This window comes from Didymosphaeria variabile (assembly GCF_027946475.1).
Source record: "Didymosphaeria variabile strain IMI 356815 chromosome Unknown scaffold_5, whole genome shotgun sequence".
NCBI lineage: Eukaryota > Fungi > Ascomycota > Dothideomycetes > Pleosporales > Didymosphaeriaceae > Didymosphaeria > Didymosphaeria variabile.
Window position 1 is genome coordinate 558,492 of NW_026611624.1, and position 16,230 is coordinate 574,721.

Sequence of the window (16,230 nt, forward strand, 5' to 3'; positions counted from 1 at the left end):
GCACAATTGATGAAGGCAGCTGTGGCACGTAGAGTGTCTTTACGAAGATCGAGTCATATGGACAAGCAGGAACCACAAGGCGACCTCGTGGGAACCCTGGCTGATTGCCGATTTGTTGCGATTGTCCACAGATGAACTGCGTGCGTCCTCAAAGCGCACCAGGCAGAAGGAATGCCAGCGCTCATCCAACCTCAATAAGCGTTTTGCAGAAGCGTGTTTCCACTAGAAGTACAATTTTCGAACCTATGGGTACAATACACATGGGGATTGTGAGAGTATCGCGCACTAGCAGCTAGAGTTGGCCATCATCTCGGCGAATAACGCCTAGCGTATACAGAGCAATACCCTCACTATGACAGCAGACAAGCATGCTAGAAAGCTTGCTCGATATGTGATCAGCAAAGGCAGGCTGATGTGTTGGTGGACGGTGCACTGTGCCGCCCTTCTATTCACAGCGCAAGGCTGGGCGCTTGCTCAATGGCGGGCACACGACACGACACCTTCGATGCTGAGACGTGCAGCATTCGCGACCCCTCGCTGATCGTTCGCAAGTGGCTGGCGAGCGTCGAAGCCCACGAAAAAGGAGCGGAGCGCAGGCCTTGATGCAGCGACAAATTGGGCGTCCAAGGGACCCTGGGCCGCTGGCCCAGCGTCGCCCGTGAGCTGCACATCCTCCAGCGTGTGTTCCCCGCATCGCCGCGCGCAAGGCCCCAGAAAACGCTAGTATTAGCGGCCCCAGACAGCGTGCAAACACGGCGAGGACGCACTGACGGCTCTCCTCTGGCCATACATGAGCTGCCGTAGCCCTCCCTCCGCTTTGCACACGTTCCGCTTGGTCCCTTCAGTTATATGCGCCTGCGCCGCCCACGTACTTGACACCTGCCGTCCCACCTGCCATATCGCCGTCACAACCACACCTACCAGACATTGTCAACCCTTGGCCTCCGCGGCACTCCGCATGGGAACAACCGATACTTCCGCAGCACGACTCATTGTCCATTCCACGCGCTGAACCGACGAGACTGCCCCAACGAGACGTTACGAAAGAAAACCGCCAACATGCCTGGCATCCTTCCGATGAAGGTGATCAAGGTTGGCACCAGCAATCAGTCGCGTATAGCCCAAGCCTGCGATCGATGTCGCTCAAAGAAAATTCGTTGCGATGGCGTGCGACCGCAGTGCACGCAGTGTGTGAATGTGGGATTCGAGTGCAAGACTAGCGACAAGCTCAGTCGTCGAGCGTTTCCTCGCGGTTACACAGAGTCGCTCGAGGAGCGAGTACGTGCGCTGGAGTCTGAGGTCCGCGATCTCAAGGACTTGCTAGACGAGAAGGATGAGAAAATCGACATGCTCTCACGGATACACTCGCATTCATCACCTACCCACGCGCTTCCTAGATCATCGTCGACTCCGACCTCAGAGATCCGTGAAGAGCCGCAAGAGAAAGAAGACACTTTTAAAATACAACAGTCGCCATTACTGCTTGATGACGAAAACCGAGACACTTACTGCGTGGGAAGCTCGAGTGGAAGAGCGCTCGTTGGTATGTCGTCGCTTGTTTTACGCAAGTTTCCGGTTGCTAACGAACCGCAGAATCATTCAAACAACGTGCGCAAGAGTCTGGCAGGTCCTGCTCAGATGTCAACTCAAATGCCTTCTTTGGTACCGGATCAAAATCTTCGGTACCGCATTCACCGAAGCGGGCCATTTCGTTCAAGGCGCCACCACGCCTTGTGTCCGACCAGATGATCAACATCTTCTTCCAGGAATGGGCACCGTTGTTTCCTGTGCTGCATCGACCAACCTTCCTTTCGCTGTATGAGCAGTATGTCGCCAGCCCGGATGCTATGACCGACAAGAAATCTATTGCTAAACTCAACCTCGTTTTCGGTATCGCTGCGCTTTCTAGCGACGTGAGTATTCACCACGCATCTCCCTTGACAACGCTAACCCCTTCCAGCCCCGTGATGGCCAGGATGTCGAATCCTTCGAAGCGCAGTGGCAAGCTGCATTGGAAGGCTTTATGATGGACAACGACATGGCTACGCTGCAATGTCTAGTCCTAGCTCAGATTTACTGCTTGCTCAAAGCGGATTACTCTAAACTTCTCAAGTACAAGGGGCTCGCCATTGGTCTCTCACAACGACTCGGCTTGCACCAATCGCAGAAGAGATTCGCGCTCGGAGCATTGACCAGCGAGACACGCAAGAAGGTCTTCTGGTCGCTTTATACCGTAGACTGGTAAGCCTGAACGCAGCGTTCGGTGTGAACATTGGCTGATTGACGGCAGTTTCTCCGCCGCTCACCTGGGTCTTCCCAAGCTTCTACGGGAAGAGGACGTACACTGTGAATATCCAGTGGATGCCGATGATGAATATGTTACCGAGAAGGGGTTCCTTCCGACACTGCCAGGAGAGTCCACAAAACTCTCGAGCGCGCTCGCTCTATTCCGGCTGTCGCGCATTCTCTCCAAGGTGCTGGCAGAGCTGTACCCTGCCTCGGCGATGCACGAGATTTCTTTCCGTGTTATCTCTTCGCTTTCCGACGACCTTGAAGAATGGACGACCAACCTCGCACCGCATCTCAAACTTACCTTCCAGCAAGATAAGCCCAGCACCAACGTCACCAGCAGCAGGTCACCCATTCTGGTAAATACCACTTGTGCCCAACTTATATTGGATAGACGCAGCTAACAACATCCCAGTCCTTGGCGTACAATCATATTCGGTCACTCATCTATCGTCCGGTAGTAGTTGCCAATCTTGGCGATAAGGGCTCTTCGGCGATGGTCGCCGTTGGCGATGCCTCTAAGCATATTGTGCAGATCGTTCAATTGCTTGATGAACGCAAGTTGAGCTTCTCCTTCTGTCTCAACAGAAACGAGGTCCTGGTTCAGGCGGGCTTCGGGCTCTTGTTCCAGACGCTCGGTCTCGACCGTGATGGCAAGCTCATCAAAGAGTGCAATCGGCTGAGCTGTACCGTTATGGACATGCTTGACAATGGCACTGCTGCTGGCGCCCACGAGTTCCGACGCGTGGGATGTTCCATGATTGCCATCCCCCGTGTCATGGACACGATGCCTAGTCCGGTCCTATCCCGTCACAACTCAGAAGGTACCATGGCCGCTCCTATGGATCGCTTCCGTGCCACGCAGAAGTCACTCAAGGCAATTGCCGCCCGCTTCTCTCCAAGCCAAATGAAAGCCCACTTGCAGGACACCGCCAGAGAACCGCGTCGCGCCACGCTTCCTACGATCTCACCGTCCGTAGGCGCCCACGCGAGCCAGTCCTCTACCAGCCTCTCCTCCATCCGCTCCGAGCCCCACCACCAAGCCGAACCGACACTCAGCCCGCTTTCCCACCGTGCCTCCTTCTCCCACACTAAGCGCCGCCCCAGCAACCTCTACCAAAGCCAAAACCGCAACATCGACTTCCTCTCCTTCGGCCCTGACCCACTCGCGAGCTACCACATGCCTCACCACACCATCAACAAAGCAGATGTCTCGCCCTCCGACTGGGAACGCCTCCTCTCATCCCTCGACAACGGCCAAACCAACATCTACGATTCCATCTACGGCGGACCAACAGCTGACGCGCTGCTCGACAGCGTGCCGCTTTCCGCAGGTGCCGAGTCGAACCTCGCTTGGTCACCTAACATGTGGAACCTGGGCTACAACGAGCAGGCACCCCCACCGCAGAGCGTCCTGAGCTTCAGCGACGAGAGCTTGACGAGCGGAGAAGAGTTTGCGAATTCCGTTGGTGATTACGGGTCGACGCCTGGGAGCGAGAATTTCAAGGGCTACCAAGGCATCGTGATGCCTAATTTGGGCGCTCAGGACTCGATTGGTCTTGCGGGGCTGGATGGTAACTTTGGGTTGTAAATCTCTTCACTTTTCAGGACGGTTGGGAAAATGGCTTACTTTGATTTACTTGTGAGGAGTGGTTGATATCGGGTTGTTTGTTTCTTTCTCATGATTAGGGGTGGACTGGACTGGACTTCGGGTTTTCTTGCTTCGCTTCTTGAGATACCTGCACCGCGCACTTACCTTCGTGCGCGAGCCTTGAATTTGCTTCACTGTTGGCTGTCTATTATTCGACGGTGTTGATGCTGTTGTTCATACTTCTTCGGGCTACGCACTTGGCTGACCAATACCGTCTTTACATAGAACATTATTTCTATCCATATTCTCGCAATATCGTTCTTCACTTTTGTAAATACATTGTCAATACATCACAGTGCAAACTATCATTTCCGTCGAGAGGTGCCGATAATACTCCCGAGTCGCATTTGCACCCTCCTCGAACGATCCAGCCCCCCATCTAGCCCGTGCCCCCCAAGTTCCCAACAGACGTGAGCGTGGCAGTGCACTCTCACCCGGCCCGCTCCCGGTCGCCACCCTAACACTCTCCTGAGACCTGCCGCCAACATGATATAATCCCCCCGACCCCGCCTGCTCTGAACCGTACCCCAGATCGACGAACCTGGTGTGTCCAACGCAAAAATGACGCCATCGATCACGATCGCCCAGCCTGCGGCTCCGCAGGCTTCGACGCGGCACCTGGCTGCGCATCAGCGGCAGGATGGGTTCAGACCGCACGACGAGGTGGCCGATCACCATGGGCTAGTGTGCAGAGCGAATAAGTCGCTGGCGAGATGCAGTGCAGCGCGGTACGTTTGCTTCCCCAGCTTTGATCGCTATCGTTATGGACGTGGATGTGCAGTGCTAATGGGAGCAGACTTCCCCCGCTCGACGCACCTGCAGCCGCACCGTCCATCATCGAGGGTAGATGGCCTCCAGCTCCGTCTGGCAGCACGCGGCGGCGGCACCAGGTCTGAGTGTACTGTCCTAGCCAGCCAATGTCCGCTTTGCGATAGCGAAGCCTGCGAAGCTCACGGAAAGCGACCGAATACGCAAGTCCTTGCCTCACACTCTTGGGCCCGTCTGTCGCCATCTACGAGTCGTTTCGACTCCCTCCACGGACGCCCGGAGCTCACTGCTAGAAACAGTACGCCATTGCGTTCGTGGCGTGGGTCCAGGCCGATGGCGTTTCGCCGATGTGCACCGGGCTGGGGCGAAAATGCGTAGCGTGTGCGTGCTTACACGTGGGTCGTTTGCCCCGTTGCTTTTTTCGCGGGGTTTAGCGTTGTTAGTGCGTGAGTCGTGTGCGCAAGCGCTGGGGGGAGAAGATGAGATTGGGAAGGCGTGGACGGAAGGGGATGGAGGAGTGAAGGGTTAGCGAATATTGTGCATGGGCGGGATAATCGTGCATGACGGGTAGATGGAGGGATGCGTGGAGGGCGCAGGATTGTTGTTGGTGTTTTGTAAGGGAAAAGTACCGAAAAGGTGCTCGAGCTAGAGGATAGCGTTGAATAAAAGGATGACGAAATGCAGGGATGTGGAGCTTGAAAGAGAGCATAATTGTTGATTCGGTCCAATTGTTCATGCCTGACGTGTTGTGGTTAGGGTCGGGAGTCTTGGCTGTATCGAGATCGTGAGGTCAGATGGACCCCTCAACACCATGATCCGTGCCCCTCCAAGTTTCTTTCTGTGGAGCACAACACGTGGATCTGGGGTCCCCGCAAAGACCCAACATGTTGATTTTCAGGGCATTTGAATCTGGCCATGTTCCACAAGAGCCATTTCCTTGGGAATTGAGAGGCTCAAACGGGGGGTGGCAGCACGCGAGAAATCAGACCACCATCATTCGATATGTACCCAAGATGCGGACCCGATTTCGCTCTCTTATCCATGATCCATGACGCGCTAGATGCTGGATGCGCTATCCAACTTCGCTGCACTAGCACAGAACGAGAGGGCAAGGTGTTATCGGAGGAAATCGGAGTGCCATGCTCGGCGGTAAGGATGAGAGAATCAACACCAGAGCACAGCTCGTGTTCCTTCCTTCAGTATCCGTCGAAGTGTCAATTCGACGATCACCATCGTGTCGTCCATAACTCGGTAGAGCCCTCGGTTCGGTAAGATGGAAGACGCAAAAGTGGCGTAGGCGGCTCGGTCTAATGTCAGCGAGACCCGTAGCGTACACGTCGCCGTACCGTGAGCACGAGCAACCCTAGACTCCGCCCTCCACAATTTGCTAGCTCACCCCAAGAACTGGTCATTTAGGTAGTTGACGAAGACCTCTTTTATCCTCGATTTGGAGAAGTTGTGCTGGCGGTTCAAAGTGATGAACTGACGACGGATGCGCTGTAGCTGAGGAAGTGTCATTGTGTTGGCGGGCAGCTCGATGGGCTTTTCGACATCTTGGACAGTAACCTCACCGCCGCCCTCGCCTGGATGATCCTTTTGGTAAGTCATGATTTGGGCCAGAATGTCCGAGGTAGTTTTGTCGAGCTCGTATAGGTAGTTTTGCTCTGTGGCTGGTTTCTAGGCGAGTCAATGCGAGCAATCGGTAAGGGAAAGGAGAACACATACCAGCACAGTTGCCTGGTTTGGGCGTACGACTTTCGCTTTGCCGTCGCTGCCGATGAGAGCGTCCCATATCTGCTCGAAAGGGGGTGTCGCGTCTTCTTCGACCACGGTGAATAGGGGACTGTCCCACCGCGCCATACCGTTAGGCTCCTCATATCTGAAGATCAAATTTTCAAAGTCTTCTTCCTCATATCCTCCATCCTGCTCTTTGTCTGCTAGAAGCTTTTTGTTGATTTCGCGACATTTTTCTGCCGTCAACCCTACGTGCACCTCTTGAACATTCAGCAAAAGCACTAACAGATCGACAGGGATAACTGACCACGCAGCTTGTAGTCTGAACGGCCTTCGCCTCACAATTAAGTTGATAACGGAAACCTTTAATGTAGTTTAAACCATCCGCGATGACGATATTGTCGCGGGAAAGTACTCTCTTTACGGCAGAGTACTCTTCCGCCCGGGCATCTTTTTCAGCCTTAGCCGTGTGATATACCCCACGGGACACGCCAAGAGACTGATCATTGATGAGGTGGACCTTGAGCTTGCTGGACCGGGCATCGGCGCTCTCGCTGGCGATCTTGGACTCGAAGAAATCCTTCAACTGATGGGCGCGCGTGGTCTTGCCCGCGGAGGGATACCCCGAGATGACCAGAAGCTGTGGGGTATCAGTGTACCATGTCTGAGTAAACGTATGCAAGACTCACGGGCATGTTTGCGCGGTGGCTGATGTCTCTCGTTGATAAGTCTTTGTGTCTGATTATTTTAGGCTGGGTTGGGTTGCTACCGCCTCGAGACGACGCCGTCGTCGTCGGAAAGACTCCCGGAAAATAATTGCCCGTTCTAAGGCCGTTCTAAACCGTGTTCTGGGTCGTGATAGGGTGTCCGGCGCGTGTGGAGCGGTGCAGTGACGAAATTTGCACGGGCAGGTAGCGCTCGGTGGGCGCGAGCAATAATTCATGCGCTTGCCAGCCTCGGTACAAAGATATGCCCCAGGTGCCGTCTATCTACCCCGTGCCTTCATAGTCCCTCCTCCACTCTCGTCCAGCCATCTGTCCTGCTGCATATTGCACCATCAGCCCGCTCTCTATTGCGCCGCACGAGTAGTTAATTGGCAATCTACGAGATCGCTCGCTAACGCCTCCTCCATTCGCATCGAGACTCGCTTGTATCAGTACATTGCCGCCGCGATAACTACCTTCCAAACAAAGTACAGTTACAAGGACAAAGAACACGGACACGTACAAGGCATTCATCGACGCCGCCCTCTCGCTCCACCGCTCCTCTCCTCCCTCACAACACACCACAACACATCGCACACAATGTCGACTGCACCCCGCCCAACCCCGCGGCCCGCCTACGCGCCCCTCCAGTCCTCCGCAAACAGCTCCCAGAACTCGTCGGCCTTCCAAAGCTACAGCAGCAGCGCCCACCTTGCCACCCCGTCACCCGCATCAGCAGCGCCTGTCAACTCGCCCACGAGCCCTCAGCCTCCACAGAACTTCTTCGGCTCGCTGAACGGCCAGCCCCAATCGCAGCGGGGACAGCCAGAGATGCCGCCCATGCAACGCTATCGTAGCTTCGAGTACCAGCCGAACAGGAATGGTGCTGGCCAAACGGCAGCAGAGACACAGAACTTTCTCAACCAAGCTGCGCTTTTAGCTGAGGCTGCGAAGCGGGCACAGATGGCTTGTGTTATGCGCGACCTCGACAGTATGGAGCTGTAAACCACTTCACAAAACACCTTCGACACAGAGCCTGGCATCTCCCACGCGCTATCCGCGGCATGGATGCAGAGAATGGAAGGCGGGCAAAACTCGGCCTTCACACATTGAACTTGTGGGTCCGATCTGGCCACCGCGTTACAAAGCCTCATTTTCCGACACCTTTGCGAAAAAGATCCGGCTGCGCATGGAGCAGTCGACAGACACTCTGGCCACCTTACGACCGAAACCATGCCCCGCTTTTGCAACTTTTCTCACCGGCCTGTCACGACATTTTCTTCTCTGTACATACGTTTACCAGCCCCTTTTCACCAGCTGCCGCATGGACAGCGACCCTCTTTCCGGCATTTCATAGCGTCGGCGTTTACACATGCTTAATAGCGCTTTGCGGGACCTCTAATGGATCACAGGTTTACCTTTTCTTTTTGTTCGACATCGGGAGGAAGAGTGGGTTATGGGCGGAGACAGGCAGAGATTCCCAGGGCAATAACTCGAGAAGAGAGAAGAGTATCATGTATGGATAATAGCAAGCGAGCAGTATGAGCTATCAAAGAGATTAGACAACGCGTTCGCACGTACCATGTGTCGCGCAGTCATGTGCTGTGCTTATCCCCACGCCTATGTCCACTTTGGCTCGCTTCGTCCCTCGAAATAAGCAAAAAAAAAAATCACAAATCCTAGCGAAACCCCACGCAGAAGGGCCTCGTCGCTGACGATCCACTCACGGACTTGTACTGCGCCCACATGGCCAACGCCCTGGTGCCACTCTGCTCCAACGCCCTGGTGTTACTCCATTCCAACGCCCTGATCTCACTCCACTGTCTGCCGACGAACTACGCACGCATGTCGCGGGTACCACAGACTCACCATCACACACCAGCGTTCTTCCATAGTCTCGGGCCTGGAGAAGCAAGTACCCCTTTCTAGCCCATGCATGCATGTGAAGGCATGCCCAGCTTCACGTGCCCCGTTGACAATGGCGATATCGCCGGATGAGGAAGCTAGGATATAAAAGGTAGGTAGGGGTAGACAAGAGGAGCGATGTGCAGATACGCAACGCGTGAGGGATATATGCGGAAGGACTGGACTAGAAGAGGGTGCATGCAAGGTGCGTTGGTGGAGGAGAGGGGAACGTATTCATGCTGCAGTGTGTATGTATCAATGATGGGTCTAGGGGAATGCATGGGATGGCTGGGCTTGGTTAGTAGGGAAGGGTATAGCGAGGGTCAGAGGACGCGTGGGGAATAGGAAGGATTGAGGATATGTGCTCATGGCGCGGTTCCACTGGGTTGGAGAAGCCGTGGGATGGTATATATAGAGTACAGTAGAACGGACGGGGCAATACATGGATGACCAAGCAGGTGTTCTGCTTTGGTAAGACACTGTGTAAGGGAGGTGCATGGGAGGATGCTGATGACACCATGGCTTTCATAGTTGTATGCATCAAGTCGTGTAGAGCGGGATCCCGCGGCTTAGCATATAGTCATTTTTTTGGCTTCCATGTCGTCCGGTCACTGTGTGGAGTCGTGTGCCACGATCATGCGGTGCATTGATGTGCACTAGATGGTTTAGGGTAGTTGTGGTGAACGCAAAACTGTGCAGTGCCTCTGCGTTGGAGGACTAGACACATAGCCGGGAGGATGCATGCGCGTAGGCATGAAGGACCTCCCTGCTGTCGTAAGAAAGAGCGATACGGGTGCATGGCATGTCGATCATAGCACACGTGTACGCCATGATACCCACGGATGCAGTCACACAGGGCGATATCTACTGCAGGCTGTAGCCATGCTCTGAGATCGATATCATCCGGCGAAGCTAATGGGCCGTGTGCCGACGTAGGCTTCGTGCAGAGTTAGTAGATTGGATGCCCAGATTACCTATGTATGGTTGGGCATATTGAAGCATCTATGTATGCAGGTGGATGTAATGTCTGTGCATTGGTGGAGGACCAAGGCATTGAATGGTCAGTGTGCATGCATTGTGTGCAGGACTAGGCCCGCGAGCGTCCGGTGAGGGGGATGGAGGGTGTACAGAGTGGAGTGGTTGAACTTGGGGCCGGAGAACTTGGGGCCGGATCGTACAAGAAGCATCTCCATTCGTTGGATCAAAGTGGGTGCAGCAAATCGATACTACAGCACGTCGTAAACGATTTTATGTGCATGCTATCCCATCAATTGCACGTGCTGAATATGGTGTGAGAAAGTACTTGATTGATTTGTAAGAGTAGCTAGCGGTTGTAGGAAATTGTAAATGGAAATAACTACGGAACTCATCCGAAAAGAACGCTGTTCCAATTATAAACGCCGATGGGTTTAAAAGCGTTGCTGAAGATATCACCTGATGTAGTAACTTTGCTCAGAAATCACAGGAGCATAAGGTTGGCTGAGCGGACACCCAGTCCCGCAACCAATCATGATCTGCAGGGATATGATCCAAACACCAAGATGTCCGGGGGACCTTTCTTCCAGCTTCGAATGCCATCCTCAGCTCCATTTGTAAGCTTTACTACAGAGCCGCAGTATGTGTCAGACCGGATGTTGTCACTCGGATACCTGAATCGTTATTCTGTATGAGGTTCTTGCTGGATCTTTCTCCATGAGTGGCCAATTTTCTGCTGATGCCATCCCATCCGGAGCCAGCGACAGGGGTGTTCTGCAAGGCAGATTGACCACGTTGTGGAAAAGCCGTAACTGTACAAGTCTGAGGGACTGCGTGTATGTATATCGTGAAGACTCGTATTTCCGATCGAAGAATATTGGAAGTTTAGGCAGGAACATATCCGGACCGAGGTCCTGGTTCAGCTTCCTTTCGGCGAACTAGCGGGGGCTCACCGGTTTCTGTGACCCCTGCACTTAGACGGAATACCCACAAGGCGGTATTGGGGCTGGGTATGTTGGTTCGCAAACCATTGTCTGCCTTATTGTGAGGCTCTGCTCAGTGAGGCATCGTCCAGCCTTCCGTGCAGAGCTCACTGGCAGCTGCCGCTTTTGCAAGCCCCTGGAACCCAGTGCCACTCACACTCGCTGTGTAGATGTCCTCCAAGCTCTTGTGACATATCCTTGGGCGGCAACGGTCCTCGGCTGAAGCTAACCATCACGATGATGCCCAATGCGTTGTCATCGCTGGGGCTGTACGATCGTCCTGGTCGAATCATGTAGACAAGGCTGCGTTCATCTAGGGCACTCGTGATGGAGCGACTGTACGCTGCGCCTCCGGGAAGCGGTGGGTTGAGGATACGATGCAACCTCTTGGAGCAAGGGCATCTCGAGGCTGATGGCGGCCACATCTTGATCGTTGAATGGCGGTAGGCCACGTCGTTGGGCCCGGCGGGTAGAGTGAGCAGCTGATGTGCGTGCTCTCCGAGCTCCTTCCAATCTAGAGGCGCAACACGGCGACTTCCGATACGCAATCTTAGACAGGACGTGGAAGGACCACTGCAGCACCTATCATCTTCGACCATGTCCAAGAATGACGCGCAGGAGTAGTTGTAGGCTCGGACCGGGGTCCTGGCGAGTATGAATGATCGACCCGGATTACTTTTGCGAGGTACCTCAGGGTGGAAGTTCCAATTGTATCGTAACTCTGGGGGTGCGTAGTTTGGGTTGTTGCTTGAATCTAGAGTTTGAATATAGGCATCGCCCCAAGGTAGTTCAGGTCCAGTTGATGCTTCTTGTAATGGTGATCCTCCGGTCGAACTAGCAGGAGAATCGAATCCTGAGACAAACTCGGAGATATAATATGTGCGTACTTGTCGACTTAGGGTCTTTTGATATTCACGCCGAGCCTCGATTATCATGAGATTGTTCGTGCTCTCGTCGATCTGCAGGCTCAGGTCTGTCCATGAATCGTGAATGACGCCTTCATCATGTTGTCGCCGCCATAATTTCTTGTTCGATTCCAAGGATTCGGCTTTAGGGTTGTCGACTGGAAAGCGCATGCAATGATAGAAAGACGTCCAATCGATCTCCTCAACTTCAAAGGAGGTCTGATTGGACACTGCGTAGAAGAAACCGTCATGGATTTCGAGAGCTATTGTTGAGCCAATGTCCGTCCCAAAGAATCCGTGTAGCTGAAGTGGAGCACAAGGCAAGGGGCTATTCTTGTCGAAAGAGACCCCCTGAATTTCCCACTCGTAGTGACCTTGTGACCCAACAGAGGTATAGGTTCCGTAATAGAGATATTGCGACGTATGACGTGCAAATAGCTTATGATTAGCTTCAAGTGGTACCTTTCTAACCAACCTCCCCGATCCTGGTAGTCCCGGCTTGGTGTTGATTGCAAGTATGTGGCCGTTGTCCTGTCGACCCCTACGTTCCAAATGAATGGTAACAATATTATGGCCGTAATACAACAAAGAAAGTCTGGTATCGCTTGAAGATGCTGAAGCATCCGGAAAAACATTGTCAATAGCTGAGAGGTCAATTGTGACTTCCCCTCCCTGCGTGTGGGCATCGAACACACGAATAGTGTTGCCTTCAAGTATGCATAACATGCCTCTTCGGTAACGAAAGTCGTTGGCTTTCCCGATGATGCGAGCTGAAAAAGGGTGTGCGTCCGAGAAAGCGTCCCTTCTGTCTTGTATATGGCTAAACGCGTCGCAATACGATATGCCCTGTCCTTGGGCCAAAAGTGCTTCTTTCGTATAGCGGAATTCAGCCTGCACCATATCAGATTGCTTTCAGTTACAATGTCGTCTTTGATCCTCTACCTCAATTGCTTTTCTGCAAACGCCATTCTCTTGAAGTAATGTTCGAAACTGCCGGCAAGTATGTGCGAGCCTAACGATGTCATCAAATCCTAGATGAGACGTGACGTAGAACAGCACGTCGAAGGGAAGCCGGTCCAACGTGAGGGGCATGAATTCGGAGGTGAAGCTGGTAGTAAGGTGTGATCATAGGAGATTGTGGGGGAAGCTGCAGTATAGTCGTAAGCAGCCCGAGAACGAATCAAGCCTCGTAACGTCAGCGAGAAGCTACTATGGTAATAAATCTCTGACGAATAGAACAAAACATAAGCAAGGCAAATCTGCAGCATAACGATTGGCGAATGAGGGGCAAGGCTGACTGATTGCTGGTGAGGTCGGGCTAGAGACAAACATGAGGGGACTACTTAATGGCTCAATGGCATGCGGCTCTGCGGTCTTTGGGAAGGACAACAAGGACTAGGCTGTACATCGTTACAAAGGTTCCTCGGCTCGGAGAATGCCAGACTGTGTCTGGCGTCTTGGGGGACCAGGGCAAGTTACACAAGGCTAGCAGTGTGAAGCAAGGGCGTGTCCCGGAAACGGCTACTATGGTTTTTGGATTCTCCCGTGCGGCTCTGCGTGTCCAATGGCACGCCTTGAGACGTAAAAAAAAACGAAGGATCACGCCTAATAACAAGGACACAGCCAGACTTGTTGTCACCAGGGACGAGATCACGAGTGGGTCATGCGGCTGAGACGGAGATGCTTCGATTGGGTAAGAAATACTCCGCTAAACGGCCCTTAGACTATCCCGGCGCCCCTGTGATGTGTGTGATGTTAGCCTTCTCGGCTACAGCTACCCTTGCCAAGACATGCGGCTCTGCGAGGTCAGCATCATGTCTTGTGACCGAACCTATCCATGGATCTTACCCACTAAGATGGGATTGGAGGTGACATTCTTGGGCCTATCCCTTTAACAACGGACATCATTTTCGCAGTCTCGGGATAGATAGATTAAGCATGGGTATGCCTCAGCCTTGTGCATCCAGACACAAAGATCTGCCAAATCAATTTGCAGCCTTGCCGTCTCTCTGCAAGTATCCCACCTATGATAGATCTTGAATGACAGTGCTCTTAGTACCTAACGATAAGGTACATATGCAATCGATGGTGCATCGCCGTTTCCGGAGGATGTCACTTCTTTGATTGCGAGGATTATGACCGTTCAAGCAACTTACCGCCGACATTCACCCTGGACCTGCACGCCACCCCACTTCTTCTAGGGATTGGCGAATGGTGAAAGCTGGGGAAGTGTTCCGGATGCAGCACGAACTCAATGTCTGCATATACGTGTGATTCAATAACAGAACCCTGTCGTCCTTCGTGTATCTGCGGGGGCGTGGGGCGCAGTAGAACGGACTGCGCCGTATCGTCACACGTGGTACGAAACGAGAGTCGTGCTTGTGGTATCGGTACTGGTGTAGGCTTTGATACGATCGCGGGATCCGATATCCGAGAGGCGTAGAAGCCATGCCTTAGGCAATCAGATGCACGACAGCTCACACTTGCAATACCATCAACCCTCTGGGCTAGCCCGCTCTCGATATTCCTGGTCCCATCCGATGTATGGCCATCCTTCCGGAAGCGTCGCAAACGGGGGCAGTATATATCGACCCTGGCAGCTCCCCTCGTCTTCGCATTCGAGGTTGCATAGACCGAAAACCTTACAGTAACAGGCTTGTGCCGAAGGACAATGGACTGGTTCTTTTCCGAAGATCACTAGAGGACTAAGTTAGCAGGTGATCAAGCCAAAAGCGTCATTGCCGATGAATAACGTTGCAAACGTCTACCGATGACGCGCCACGTCGTCCTTCAGCCTGATACAGGAGCCAGTCCCATGATCGTTGCATAGTGCGGTCTTAGGGAAGTCTTAGGCATGCGGATCGGTGTACGACGCCCAAAGCTGTGCATGCCAGCAGTGCAAGAGGGGTAAACGTACTGTGCCAGGTGTATTCCATGACCCTCCCAGAAATATTATCATCCAACTCCGTCTCCAGTAGCCACTTCCTATACCTCTCGTAGTCACTCTTCTTCCTCTCTCTTATTTTCTCTTTCGTAGCTGCAAACTGCGCACAGCAGCTTACGCCTACGTACTTCGGCACGTCTTCTCCGGGAAAGAGCACCTGGAATGCTTTCTTGTAGTCACCTCCCGCATGAACCTGCTCTCTATGTTCCCCTTCTTCTGCCAGCGGCATGATCTCTCTCGGGCAGCCAAGAGACCAGGCGCAGCGGATGTTGACGTAACCCTCCTGTTCTAGGTACGGCATCTGGAAATGGCGCAGCATAGGCACTCCATCATAATCTGGGTCATCGTTGTGCCACTGGTATCGGTTCGGGTGCAAGAAGAGAACGTTATCGGGGAGTCGGTCGTAATTGTCTATGATGTAGCTGTGGAGCACTGTCAGCATTCGAACGCGCTGTTGATGTGCGCGATTCCTTGCAGAATCCGGGGATCCAGCCAGAAGCCGATAGGATCAGCCCCCCACGCTCCCGATGGAACTGCCCCATGCGGACGCTTATTAAAGTAAATACGAAGACCACCGCTCACCTCAAGTATACCATGCTTTCTCTGCCTTTGTTGATGGGAATCCTCAGAATCGCCTTCCGGTCATCCACGCTGTAGATGTTCTTTTCCCATTGCGGGAAGTAGTCGTCGAGCCACGTCACATCGTCCGTTCCCATTTTTGCGACGACCACCGCAGTGCGTCGGGTGCCATTTCCTGCATGTTCGCTGGTCGTACTGGCTGCAACGTTGATCTTGGGTTTTGCACTCGCGGTGCCCAGCAGAGGGTTTGTTGTATCAGAGTTGTGCGTGGTGGAGCCGACAGCGGTCCGGTTGTGGGTTGAGAGTTGAATCGAGCGTTCCGCCCGCAGGTGTAGCACTAACGCAACAAAGAGCCATGTAAGCAGGGCCAGGGCTGCGGTTCGCCCCGAGAGACACCTGTAGAGGGACATTGTTTACATCGAGACGGCGGGTAAGTATGAAGGAGAGAAAATTTAAGTGGAGGCGGACGCGCAATTGCATTCCCGCATCAATGTGAATTGAGGCTCGTGGTTCACTAGCACCACAAACGGCCAATGACGCGTACGGTGGAGCCGGAAGGCACGCCCTTGCGCTTTCCTTTTCCTCCGCGGTGGTCCAGACACTCGGTGCGTTACGAAGGGCTGCTTTCGTGCAGTGGTTGAGGTACAAAAGGTACCTAACCTGTTCCGTTGAAACCTTGTGCGAGATCGCGTGTAATTCCAATTCACCCCAGGCCGAGCCCAGCCAGTAACACGGATAACATGAAATATAAGTTTTTCGTCTATGTCACGTAATTTCAAGCAGCATGTGGAAT

The 16,230-nt window shown here is 53.4% G+C and overlaps 4 protein-coding genes across 4 annotated transcripts; 2 read left to right on the forward strand and 2 right to left on the reverse strand.

Annotated features, from left to right (window-relative positions):
- Positions 1–1,059: 1,059 nt before the first annotated feature.
- Positions 1,060–3,880, forward strand: CAT8 (DNA-binding transcription factor cat8; the record flags this gene model as incomplete). Its single annotated transcript, XM_056215409.1, has 6 exons — positions 1,060–1,092; positions 1,189–1,543; positions 1,594–1,913; positions 1,961–2,241; positions 2,291–2,648; positions 2,705–3,880. The coding sequence occupies 6 exons, from the start codon at positions 1,060–1,062 to the stop codon at positions 3,878–3,880; spliced, it is 2,523 nt and encodes an 840-aa protein (XP_056069656.1).
- Positions 3,881–6,100: 2,220 nt separating this feature from the next.
- KTI12 (kti12, chromatin associated) lies at positions 6,101–7,137 on the reverse strand (the record flags this gene model as incomplete). Its single annotated transcript, XM_056215410.1, has 4 exons — positions 6,101–6,385; positions 6,434–6,700; positions 6,750–7,082; positions 7,132–7,137. 4 exons carry the CDS (start codon positions 7,135–7,137, stop codon positions 6,101–6,103), a joined length of 891 nt encoding a protein of 296 aa, XP_056069657.1.
- A 609-nt stretch (positions 7,138–7,746) lies between these two features.
- Positions 7,747–8,151, forward strand: N0V89_006641 (uncharacterized protein; the record flags this gene model as incomplete). The annotated part of the gene is made up of 1 exon (XM_056215411.1): positions 7,747–8,151. The coding sequence occupies one exon, from the start codon at positions 7,747–7,749 to the stop codon at positions 8,149–8,151; it is 405 nt and encodes a 134-aa protein (XP_056069658.1).
- A 6,600-nt stretch (positions 8,152–14,751) lies between these two features.
- N0V89_006642 (uncharacterized protein) lies at positions 14,752–15,574 on the reverse strand (the record flags this gene model as incomplete). Its single annotated transcript, XM_056215412.1, has 2 exons — positions 14,752–15,280; positions 15,441–15,574. The coding sequence occupies 2 exons, from the start codon at positions 15,572–15,574 to the stop codon at positions 14,752–14,754; spliced, it is 663 nt and encodes a 220-aa protein (XP_056069659.1).
- Positions 15,575–16,230: the final 656 nt, after the last annotated feature.